Source organism: Kogia breviceps, chromosome 2 (genome assembly GCF_026419965.1).
Source record: "Kogia breviceps isolate mKogBre1 chromosome 2, mKogBre1 haplotype 1, whole genome shotgun sequence".
Taxonomy (NCBI): domain Eukaryota; kingdom Metazoa; phylum Chordata; class Mammalia; order Artiodactyla; family Physeteridae; genus Kogia; species Kogia breviceps.
The window spans coordinates 129,830,633-129,843,885 of record NC_081311.1 but is presented as its reverse complement, the minus strand read 5'-3'; the positions used below and the strand labels follow the sequence as shown (position 1 = coordinate 129,843,885).

Genomic DNA, 13,253 nt, shown 5'->3' with positions numbered 1-13,253 from the left:
GACCCTCAGCCATCAGCTTTTATAAGTATGCAAATATATACAGTCCTGTGAGAGAACAAGTATAAGCCCTGCTTGCCACTAGAGCCAGGTGATCTGGAGGTGTCCCCTGGGCAGCAATCACAAAAGTCAGACCTCCAGATGAGTATATTAGCTCTTTTCTGGGTTTTACCAGCAAGCTGGAGTAAGGCAGTGGGAGAGTGCCAAGATGGTATCCACAGCTTACATTCCTTGAGAGCAGGTCTGTAGGTCACTAAATATGTGCCAGACCTGAAATCTGCCCCTCAGGCCAGAGTTTCAGGGCAAGCAAAGAGGCCTTCTTACAGAAAGACTGGGGGGTGTGCCTCAGTTCACTGTCTGCATAGTGCCATGGTGATGGTAGCCTGTCCAGAAATGTCTCTGCCACAGTTCCATAGGATGTAAGAATGCAACCTCGCCCACACACATGTTCACTTCCTCCCTGCAGCCACCAGAGCCAGGTGATAAAGGGTGTTCCCTGGGTGATAGTTGCAAAAACTGGGCCACCAGACATAAAATCCAGGGCATCAGACATTCGTTTGTAATTTTCCCCTCCAGGAGACACTGACATTGTGAATGAAGCATGGCAGAGGGTAAACACGAAGATAAGGCCTGCCCTCTGAGGTGTCTGGAAAGGATTACAGTCAGCCCCCAGACGTGTGTTTATTTAGAAGCCTGCCCCTCAGTCCATAGGCATGATGATTAGCTAATAGGCCTTCATAGAAAGACTGAGCTCCTGGGTCTGTTGTCTCTTGCTGTGCCCTGGAGGTGGTAGCTATTTAAGAACTCTTTTTTCATGGGTTATAGTCCTGTGGGACCCACAAGCATAAGCCCTACTGGCCACCAGAACCAGGTGATGTAGAGGGTCCCCTAGATGACACCCACCATAATTGGGACACCTTCCTGGAGATACTGGTGCTCTGGAGCACAGCAAAAGGAAAATGCGAAGATGCAACTTGCATCCCTGGTGAGTGTTCCAGCACTCTCCTAGATGTGTGTGTTAAATTAGGTGTCTGCCCCTCAGGTGAGAGCCTCCTTCATTTTTTAAGTCTGGACACCATACACGACCTCTTAGCTGGGCCCTGGGGTCCGAGAATGTGAGTTCTTTAGGAGGGCTTTCTCAGATCTGTACAGTCCTGTGGATCTTGAGACAGGAGCCCTACTGGTTTTCAAAGTTAGAATTTTTAGGGACTCATGTCTCAAGCGTATGGGATGCCTGATGTGGGTTTTGAACTCAGCTCCTCAGGAAGAAGCTCCAGGTTTTGAGTTCCTTCTGCATTGTGGGTTGCTGCCAGCAATGGTGGGGTTTATGGTGGGGTTGCATCCCAGCCTCTCCTGCCATCTTTCTTTGATGTGTTTTTCTTCTTGTTTTCCCAATGTGTAGTCATCATCCACCCAGACTTTAGGTTTTTTGAAAGGAAATTCTTCCATATATAGTGGTAGGCTCAGTGTGGCTGTGGGAGAAGGTGAGTTCGGGATTTTCTTATGTCACCATCTTGAACTGGGATTTCTGCACAACATTCTGAAAGATAATTTCTTGCAATAACAAACCTGTAGAAATCTTTTCTAAAAATTAGTTTAACTGTCATTAATACTAGCACATTGTAAATCATTCAAGTGGTTAAAAAAAAGAAAAAGATATATAGTGAAAAAGAATTCTTGCATCCTAGGTTAATTCCCTAGTCTCTTTACCTAGAAGGAATCACAGGTGCCAGTGTCTTATATATTTTTCCAGAAATATTCTGAGCATACATTCATGAGAATATATCCCTTTTATTCTTTTTCACACATGAGATCTTGCTATTTCTATTCTTCCTCACTTTACTCTTTTCATTCAGCAGATTAGCTAGTCTAGATCTACTTCATTGTTTGGTAACAGCTGCATAGTACCATAATTTAACAGTTTCTTACTGATAGAATTTTTGTTTTTAAAAATCTTTGCAGTTAATATGTTGTAATAAATATTCTTCACATATATCTTTACCCATATGTGTGATATGGATAAATTGAAGACTTTTGAACAGGAGAGTGATAATATTAGAGTTAAGGTGACCAGGACAGAAATATTTCTGCATTGGTGTTCATAAACTTTTAGGCTCATTTTGTTCTTTAAGAAGTGTGCTGTTTTCCCTGTTAGGTTAGCTCTGCTTCTTCCCCATTGAAAGGGAGTTTTTATTCTAGTTTATCAGTCATGTAGTACTTGGCATCTTTCTTTCCTTGACTTTTGAGTATATGTAGATATTTTACATAGAGTTACTTGATTTCGGTTTGTTACCCTGTTTTATTTTCTCAATCTGTTACTTATCTGCCTCAGTTACTATCCAGAAATGTCTTAGAAATTTCAGTTAATTGTAATTGTGTTTCTTAGTTAAGCAAAGATTTGGGTCTTTTTGCTTGTTCTTTGAGACCCCTTGCATTTGTAGGTGAAAGGATCAATTAATCAGACTTTGTCTCTCTTTTGATCCTTCTAACATTTGTATCCTTTTTAGAAATTGTTAATTCTCATCAGTATTTAAATCCACAGACTCTACCTACAGTTTAGTTGATCTGTATATGTTAAGTCTTGTTCAAATATTTCTTAATATTCTTTTATATCCTTTCTTATATCTTAGGATAACCTCTTCCTCACAGATAGCTCATTGCAAAGGAATACTTAATCCTTTGGATGGAAAAGTTTACTCCCTGAATAGATATTTACTGAGCAGTATGAAAATCAGTGCTTTACTCTTGGCTAATTTTCTCATCATCAGGTCTCTTGAGGTATAAATAAAACAAGAGTAAATCTTTAAAGATTTAACTGAAATCTGTAATTTAGAATGACATACATTTGAAGATAGAACGAAGGCAAGTGGTAGGGAGGATAAGGGAAATAAGGAATTAAATTATTAAATATGTTAATGTAATGTGAAGGTTTTTGGTTGTTTTGTTTTGTTCTTTTTCATCAAATTGATATGGATTTGAGGGCTAGTTTAATTCAATCCCATCATTTTTCTGATAAGGAAACTATTATGTAGAGATATTGTCAGAGACTTGCTCTAGCTCACAGGCTGCAACCAAGAGCACCTGATTGCCAGCCCACTTTTGTTTGGGGATGTAATTGCTTGACTGTTTACTGTAGTAGTTAAAAATGTGTCAAGCAGCAAAGGAAATTGATCCCTTTCATATATTCTTATTTTAAACCACAATATATTATACTTAATGAGTTGAAATTACTATTTCTGAAAATGTCGGTATATAAAAATGTTATAGAATCATTTTCCTTCAAAAATATTCAGAAAATAATTTTGTTCGTTGTCTAATAAGGTATTTCTGCCTCACCTCCTATTTCTCTAAATCCTTTAACAGAAAAATTTTTGTTTGTTGCTCGTTTTAGTTTTGCTACGTAATATTTTGAAGTATTGTTTATCCAAATATTCAGTTTCCTGTAAGTTATTTTTTAAATAGTTATATAAAAGCCTTTGTCAGAACTTTGAGAACATAACTGATTTATAAAGCTCTGCTGTTAGTGATCCTGCTAAAGCAAAAGAAGCAGCATAGTGACTGTCTCCTGATATTCCTCCCAATTATTGTTTTTCATGTGAGGTTATATTGTAAGGAAAAGTGAGCGTTCGCCAAGTCTACTTATGTGCTTTGAACTCCCACAGAGAACTTTTGGTATTGTTAGCAAAGATAAAGACATTCTAAGAAAACTCTTTGCAGAAGAAATATCTGTCTATTTATATATTTACTTTCTGAATCTTCAGTCTATTCTATAGCTATACTTTTAAAGGATTCATGCAGGTGAAACAGAGGGCAGCTGATCATGTTTATGTTTTGGAGCCAACTTGTCTTGCCTGTCCCTATTTGCACCTGTTCAGGTTTACACCTAGCAGCTGTCAGTGTTCATAAGCTCTATGTTTACAGAAAAAGGAACATTTGATATGTGTGAATTTGATTAGTATTAACAACTGATCATCGAATTTTTTTGGCGTGTGTGAAATCGTCATTCAGGGAAGAAGTTGTTTGTGGTAATTCTGATTTTTGTCTGTTCTCAGAATTGTTATAGGTAAACATCATCTCAGAAAAATACAGTAAATTCATGTTACCCAGTGTGCGTGAACATTATGATGTGCATTAATTGTATATTATACATGATCAGTTTTTGTTTGTTTGTTTTTGGGTTTTTTTGCGGTACGCGGGCCTCTCACTTGTTGGGGCCTCTCCGGTTGCGGAGCACAGGCTCCGGACGCGCAGGCTCAGCGGCCATGGCTCACGGGCTCAGTTGCTCTGCGGCATGTGGGATCTTCCCGGACCGGGGCACGAACCTGTGTCCCCTGCATCGGCAGGCGGACTCTCAACCACTGCGCCACCAGGGAAGCCCCACATGATCAGTTTTAAACAATTAGGACAAAATGTAAAATAATAAACTCTGGCGGTATGCTGATAAAGATAGGTTGAATATAATTTTATCATTTATTGCAGTGGCAATAAATCAGCTTGAAATATCTTCTTATAATAATTATAAAGAACTACTATTTAACAGAAAGTTTTGGCTGATTGAATTCCAAGTAATACAGTTTTTGATACTTTACATCAGAATTTCTCAGCCTTAGCACTACTAACATTCTGGGCCAGGTAATTATCTCTGTGGGAATGTCCTGTGAATTGTAGGGTGTTTAGCACTATCCCTGCCTGGACTCTTTCTACCAGTAGCACCTTCTCAGTTATGACAATCAAAGCTGTTCCCAGACATTGTCAAATGTTTCCTAGTAGATGAGGGGGTATTACAGCATCACCTCCGGTTAATAACTACTGCTTCAGACTATGGGAAAGATCTCTAATAGATCAAATCATTTAGAATCCCTTCATCATCACACATTTTTCACCCATTCACATCAACAACTTTTTTTTGCTGTAGTGTTATATGTTAATTTTCAGTTGTAGTAATCTTTACCCTACCTAATTAGCTTTGTAAATAAGAAAATCCTGAAGTTATACATTAGAAAATATCCTCTCATGAATGGCCTTAAGCTAAAAGACATGCCTACTAATTGATATTCTCCCATAGGTGAGTGTGTTCTGGTGGGGATCATGTTCTTACAGTCTGTTCATTTTTATCTTGTGTCTGGGCTGGTTTTGGTCACAAAGAATTGGTTGGATGGTGTTTGTTTGGAACGTGAGATGAAGATAGTATTCTTAACACACAGAGTCAGAATGAGAGGCTATTACAGGAGTGCAAGTATCAGATCTGGATGCTTTGGCCAGAACTGAAATCTGGGAATAGGTGGTTCTTGGATACTATTTTTATTTTAATGAATGTATTTTTCTAAGATACTGATATTTTTCTAAGATATTGATATTTTTCTAAGATAACCTCAAATATTTGAGGTTTGAGTAAATGGATTTCTGCCAACTTTTATGTAGTATGCTTGAATGATGAATAATAACTCGTGATCACAGAGTAAATTTTTTCAACTGATAATTAATATGTTAATTTTCATTTATAATTTGTGCTCCAAGTTTTCTTGAAAGTTTTGAGGTAAAACACCTTGCCATTTGTACTTATACAATTGTGAGGCATTTAAAAATTTTTTTTAATATTTTATTTTATTTATTTATCTTTTGGCTGCATTGGGTCTTCGTTGCTGGGGCTTTTCTCTAGTTGCAGGGAGTGGGGACTACTCTTCGTTACGGTGCGCGGGCTCATTGTGGTGGCTTCTCTTGTTGTGGAGCACGGGCTCTAGGTGCACGGGCTTCAGTAGTTGTGGCACGCGGGCTCAGTAGTTGTGGTTCGCTGGCTCTAGAGTGCAGGCTCAGTAGTTGTGGCGCATGGGCTTAGTTGCTCTGCGGCATGTGGGTTCTTCCCGGACCAGGGATCGAATCTATGTTCCTGCATTGGCAGATGGATTCTTAACCACTGCGCCACCAGGGAAGTCCCGAGGCATTTATTTTAAATTCTTTCTTTTTAAATTTTTATTTGAGTATAGTTGCTTTACAATGTTGTGTTAGCTTCTACTGCACAGCAAAATGAATCAGCCATACATATACATGTATCCCCTCCCTTTTGGATTTCCCTCCCATTTAGGACACCACAGTGCATTAGAGTTCCGTGTGCTATACAGTATGTTTCCAATAGTTGTCTATTTTATACATAGTATCAATAGTGTATATGTGTCAATCCCAATCTCCCTATTTTAAATTCTTATCATAATTTATCTGGGTAAAAAATGTCAAACATGCTATGCATATACATATAACCTATAAATAGATGTGACTCAGAAATATTTACTTGAAATGAATAATCTAAAAATACCTTTTACTGCCACACATATCCATGGATAATTATATGCACAGACATTCACTTATTAAAAACAGTTGCTGACAATTATTGAATGCTAGGTATTCAGAACTTTATATGCATTATCTCATTTAATCTTCCCAGTTATACCTTCATACTACTCATGAGGAAACTGGAAGTTCACGGAAGTTACATAATTTATAAGGTCATAGCTAATAAGGTCCAGATACAGTTTTTAAACCCAGATAACATCTATTATCAAGTGTCTTGCTGATACAATGTAATCTCTATCTTCATTTCTTCAAGGTCTAAGTTTACACTCTTCAATCCCAATGCATATATATATATATATATATATATAATATATATTTTTAAATGCTTACTGTATGTCAGACTGTTTTTTCATTTCTTAACTGTTTATTTTGAAATAATTTTAGACTTAAAAAACAGTTAAAAAGCAAATACATAGTATTCACCTATATTTTTTACCCAGCTTTCCCTAATGTTATTAATTTATATAACCATAGTACAATTATTAAAATTAAAAAATCAGAAAATTTACATTGGTACAATACTATTAACCATAAACTACATATCTTTTATGAATTTTACCGGTTTTTCCATTAATGTCCTTCTGTTCCAAAATCCAATCTGATCCCACATTATTTAGTTGTTGTATCTCCTTAGTCTCAACCTATGGCAGTTCCTCAGTCTTTCCTTTTCTTTCATGACCTTGATACTTGATGAATACTAGTCAATTATTTTGTATATAGTCTCTGAGTTTAGGTTTGTCTGATGTTTTCTCATGATTCAACGGAGGTTATATGTTATTGGGAAAAATACCACAGAGGTGATATGCTCTTCTAAGCACATCAGAGGATACATGATATCAATATGTTTTATTATTGGTGATATAGTTTCTCCACTGTGGTGTTACTCTTTTGCCCTTTTTAATTAGTAAATATCTTAAAGGAGATACTTTGAGACTATGCAAATACCTTGTTTCTACTCAGACTGTCACGTACTGCTTTTAGCATCCTTTAGTGCACATGTATTTTAAACTTTCTCTTTTGAATAGTTCTTACAATATGGCAAGCCAATGATTGTTTTGTGAATTATTCACTGTTACAAAGGCATTGCCTTCCTACCTTTTAACTTTCAAATTGGTGGCTAGGATTCTTTCCAGAGTTAAGCTTAACAGGGAACAATAGTAAATAAAATCTGAATTCAGTAATATTTAAATTAAAAAGAAAAACTTGAAAAGCCAATCCTTGTTAATGCAAGCATAAAACAATCTTCATTCTAGACTAGCAAAGGCTAGAGTGGATTTGTTAAATTTCTTTAAAATGAAAAGAAAGATATCTATAAGGTGAACATGGAATAGTTGACCAAATTTTGAGTTACTAGAACTAAGAAATACCTATTAAAATATGAGAAAAAAAGTTTTAACTAAGGCCAGTGTAAGAAAAAAGTACTTTATGTATGAGAGGAATACTGGCTAGAAATATATATCTAAGATTAAAACAGTTGAAATAAAAGAATATATGAATAATGTATATAATAGAACTTCTAAGGAAAATGGCTGCATAAGCATGCTTTTTTTCAAAAGAGGTAAACTTTCCCCACTTAAATGAACAGCAAGAACAACAAGAATAAATGAGAAAACTGCACTTTTACTGAAACTGAAAAAGGCCCCCAACCTCATACTACGAGCTCTAGTTCTCCTCTTTTGTACTACCAGGTTTCAATTTTATTTTACCTTTAAACAGTGTTATAATAAAGGAACTATTGGTGCTTTATTTCTATAGAATAGAGTCTTAAAAGTAGATTGGTAGATCCAAGTACATGTATATTTTTTATTTTAATAAATATTTCCAGGAAGAGTAATCTCCAGTGAGCAAATGTAGAGACTGCTCATTATGTCTTCTGGGTATTCTTTGTTTTAGCCTTGGGTGAAGTTATATCAACAGAACGAAATATACCTAGAGCTCATAACCTATTCTATAAAAAGCAATGGTTTTCATTCATTGAGCTTTTATATGCCAGGTACTCAGCTAAAGTGCTTATCTATATTATGTCCCAAATTACTTTTGCTGTGGAGTAAAAAGGCAAATTTTTTTTACAAAACCCTTTCATTATTAAAAAAAATAATAATACATTTACCAACTTCCAGTTACAAAATAAATGAGTCACAAGAATGAAATGTACAGCATGGGGAATATAGTCAATAATATTGTAATATCTTTGTATGGTGACAGATGGTAACTGACTTATCATGGTGATCATTTTGTAATGTATAGAAATATTGAATCACTATGTCATGCACCTAGAATTCACATAGTGTTGTAGGTCAATTTTACATCAATTTAAAAATTTTTTTAATTAACAAAATGAAAAATAAAATCATTGAGAAGCCCCCAAAATACATTTAAATAGTACATTTTAGAAATCTTTGAGACAGTAAGGTTACCAGCTCTAAATTTTTTAAAACAGCCTTTTCTTGTAAACTAGATCTATGTTTTGGGTTTTTATTTTTTTGTAAATAATATGTATTTTGTTCTTAGTGAAATGAGACTTGCTGGTGAAGATAGTTTGTAGAGGAAGTTGTCAGCCATGGACCTTGCTGTCAGACAGCCGTGTGTCTCAAAGCTTATTAGTAACTATTTGATGACCCAAAATCTGCCTTTTAAGCATTAGTTCCATGTAGCCATCAGTACCAAGTATGCCTCTCCATACTGAACGCTGATAAAGAGAAAGAAAAATTCTTTAAGATTATGGGCAAACTTGTTATAGCAGTTCATTATCTTTGGAGGTGATTGACAGCGATGTCAGAATATGAAGAGAAGTTTTTGAATTGTATGTGATTGGAAAACTCATTGAAACTGCCCTATTAATGATGCTATTGTGTCAACCTGAGATTACCTTTTCCATATGTATCTATCTTAGAAAAATCATCTACAGAACATATGGATTCTCAATTATTTAAACATTAATCTTGCATTATTTTAATTGACCAATATTTTACTGTATTTTTTAAAATTTATTTTATTGAAGTATAGTTGATTTGCAATGTTGTGTTAATTTCTGCTATACAGCAAAGTGATTCAGTTATACATGTATATATATTCTTTTTCATATTCTTTTCCATTGTTGTTTATTACAGGATATTGAATATAGTTCCCTGTGCTATACAGTAGGACCTTGTTGTTTATCCATTATATGTGTAATAGTTTGCATCTCCTAATCACAAACTCCCAACTCATCCCTCCCACTCCCCCACGCCCTGCAACCACAAGTCTGTTCTTTATCTCTGTCTGTTTTCTGTTTCATAGATAAAAATTCACGTGTGTCATATCTTATATTCTACATATAAGGGATATCATATGGTATTTACCTTTATCTTTCTGACTTACTTCACTTCGTATGATAAGCTCTAGGTCCATCCATGTTGCTGCAAATGGCATTATTTCATTCTTTTTTATGGCTGAGTAATATTCCATTGTATATGTATACCACATCTTCTTTATCCATTCATCTGTCAATAGACATTTAGGTTGTTTCCATGTCTTGGCTATCTTAAATAGTGCTGCTATGAACATAGGGGTGCATGTATCATTTCGAATTATAGTTTTGTCCAGATATATGCCCAGGAGTGGGATTGCTGGATCATATGGTAGTTCTATTTTTAGTTTTCTGAGGAACCTCCATACTGTTTTCCATAGTGGCTGCACCAATTTACATTCCCACCAACAGTGTAGGAGGGTTGCCTTTTATCCACACCCTCTCCAGCATTTGTTATTTGTAGACTTTTTAATGATGGCCATTCTGACTGGCATGAGGTAGTACCTCATTGTAGTTTTTATATACATTTCTCTAATAATTAACAATGATGAGCATCTTTTCATGTGTTAATTGGCCAGTATTTTTAAATGAAATGAAATTATTTTTCTTAGAAAACATACAATAATGATGTGAATTGGCTATAGAATTGCAGGCAAATCTTTTTGTGATTAGATTATTTGAATGATGAAAGTTTACTTGTGGTTGATCATAAGTTCATTTATGGGTGAGTAGTGTATTTTTTTGTCTCTTCCTATATATATGTGTACTCCTTAAAGCAGCTGTGAGCTTTACAATTTCCTTGCTTAATTGTATAATTAGTGTATGTAGAATATTAAAATGACCATAACCTATTCTAGATTTTTTAAATTTATTGAGATATAATTGACATATAACATATTAGTTTCAGGTGTACAACATAATGATTCGATATTTGTATGTATTGTGAAATGAACACCACAAAAAGTTAATATCCATCACCACACAGTTACAAATTGTTTTCCTTGTGATGAAAACTTTTAAGATCTACTCTCTTAGCAACTTTCAAATGTACAATAAAGTATTATTAACAATAGTCACCATGCAGCCCATTACATCCTATGACTTACTTGTTTTATAATTGAAAGTTTGTACCTTTTGACTCCTTCATCATTTCCATTCTAGATTTTTAATATCAACATAAACTATTACAACAATACCAATGTAAGGTTGTACCCAAAATAGCTAAATTAATACAGATGCTTACAATTGGTTAAGTCATTATAAATGGATCATACTAAAGCTATTTTGAGACCATAGTTCAGACTAGACTCTAGTATAAACTCTAAAATGTATTTGTCTTTTTTGGGCGGGACTCACTGTATTGGGGGTTAATTACCAGGTCAGATTCATGGATTTTTAAGACCTACAACTATATTGCTATCTGGATTTAGAAGACAGGGTTACAGTTCACTCAAATATGGTAGTATCTTCTTGATTCATTAAGATAATATGGGTATTATGATGTAAGTGAATAGATCATGAAGTGATTTAAGAAGAATAAGAAGTTAATATGCTAATTTTCCTAAAGTTATGGCAACACACAGTTGTATGAAGTTACTGTATTCAAATGACTATTACTATTTTTTTATATAAGAATATTCTGCAAGTCTATTAGAAGAAGATTTGGTATATTAACATTAAACTTATTTCATAAACTGGTATTTTAAATTATATTATTTTTATTTATTTCATATTTTATCTCTCTGAAGAACATGTATTTCTAAACTTATTTCATATTTTAAAAAAGTATTCCTAAAAGTTTGACTTATTTTAAATATGTTTAATTCTTTTGCTTAATTCCTCTATTTAATACTGTAAATTAACATTTGTCTCCCTCCCATAGATATGGAGTCTGGAGAACGGTTACCATCCTCAACAGCCTCCTCTGCTACACCGACTTCATCTTCTATACCTTCTGTGGCTTCATCAGTTTCAAAAGGCGGCCTTTCCACTGGAGCTGCTTCACTTAGCTCTACAATCAACCCATGTGGTGAATACCCTTTATTAACTCAATTTTAGAATGCCATCCTTTTACTAATTTGCATTCATAGTGTTTTATTGAACTCTGAATAAAATGTTTTCATTACCTCTGTTGATCTGTTGAACAATGGCTAAGTTAAACATTTAGTCTGCTTTTTCTGTATTTTATCAGCACACTGGAGTAACACTGCTTATTCCATGTTTTCTATGATTTTTAGAAGCTTTGAGAATTTCATTTTAATATCTTTCTTTGACCATTTTAATTAATAGATTAATACATGCAAACTCTTGAAACAATAGGCCCATGAGGGAGTGAAGAAATATAAAGGAATCCTTGATGGAGAGATAAGGTCCCAATGCCACGGACCATTTGCCCTAAATTTGCTTCCAGTATTCGAAATAACCTTCACCAAACCCCAGCTATCCTAGTTCACAAGATGTATACTAAGGCATATCATTTACCTGATGGAAAATATTTTTTAAGTTTTAAATATTTTGAAAAATATTTTAAGATATTTGACAAATTTTTCTTAAACATGAATGAAGTTTATACTGCTAAAAAGGGAACTTTATTTTAGTAGTGAAAATATCCTCAATTTTAGTTTTATGTGGAAGGTATTTTTATTTACCCCTCAAAAATCACTTTTTGCCCAAACACGTTTGAATATTTGGTAAAATACATTCTTTTTTTTTGACCTAAACTTGATTAACTTATTCCTTTATCACTAGGAAGATTTTTAATCTTAAATATATTTTATCTTATAGATTATTTCATATGTATAAGCATTAGAACTAAGTGATATTTTACTTTTTCAAAATTAGATTTATAATTTTGGGTAAATGAAATACGTAAATATGGAATGTTTGCTGACAAAATACCCTAGCAAACTGTCAAATATATATTTATTGAATTATTCTGAGGTTTTTCCAATCAATGGAATGACAAGGATGTCATTTTGTCATTTTATCAGAACAATTTTCTAACATTGTCTTAGTGATTATAAAATAACTAAAATAAAATACCATTACATTTAAAAAAATAAATAAATAAAATTCCTGTTCTCCTGCACCTTGTAGAATCTTGGTTAAGGCATTCATTTAACAATTTCATCCACATTTCCCTTGTGTATAAAATGATGGCTATATATAAAATGATAAATGCCTTTGATGATATGTTGTGTTCAAAAATAGTGATACCATGGTTGGCATTTTACCTTAAGTTTCTTTGTCTAAATGATTGCACACAGCTGTACTTTTGTAATTATTCTTTTGTGCTTTTTATAACTCTTCTCCTTCCGTTTGTGTCAGCTCCTTTCATTGTGTTCCTCCCATCTGCTGTCTTACTTTGTATTTACTTGTGAATTTGTATTTAAAATATATAATATTTCTAGGGAAATGTCCTTTTTTTTTTTTAATGTTGAAGCTTTCAGTCCTTGAGTACAGAGCCTTGAGTTTTCTGGACCCTTTGCTACCACCTATTTCTCACTTAGTTTTCTGAATTAGTGACATTTGAATTGCTTATGATTCTGAGTAGTCACCTGTTGGGCGCTATTTTATTGTTAGTGGTAGTTGAGAGTTGCAGAAGGGTGGGGTATGCTTA

General features: G+C 34.2%; 1 protein-coding gene across 43 annotated transcripts in view; it reads left to right on the top strand.

The window, feature by feature from the left end:
• BAZ2B (bromodomain adjacent to zinc finger domain 2B) overlaps positions 1 to 13,253 on the top strand; it is a 390,894-nt gene that overhangs the window by 248,398 nt on the left and 129,243 nt on the right. For all 43 annotated transcript variants that reach the window (XR_010839121.1, XR_010839120.1, XM_067026151.1 and 40 more), the window contains one exon: positions 11,517 to 11,663. Coding sequence is in view for 41 of the 43 variants with exons in the window: in XM_067026151.1 (XP_066882252.1) it covers positions 11,519 to 11,663 (145 nt within the window). In the remaining 2 variants the exon portion in view is untranslated. The remainder of the gene's footprint in view (positions 1 to 11,516; positions 11,664 to 13,253) is intronic.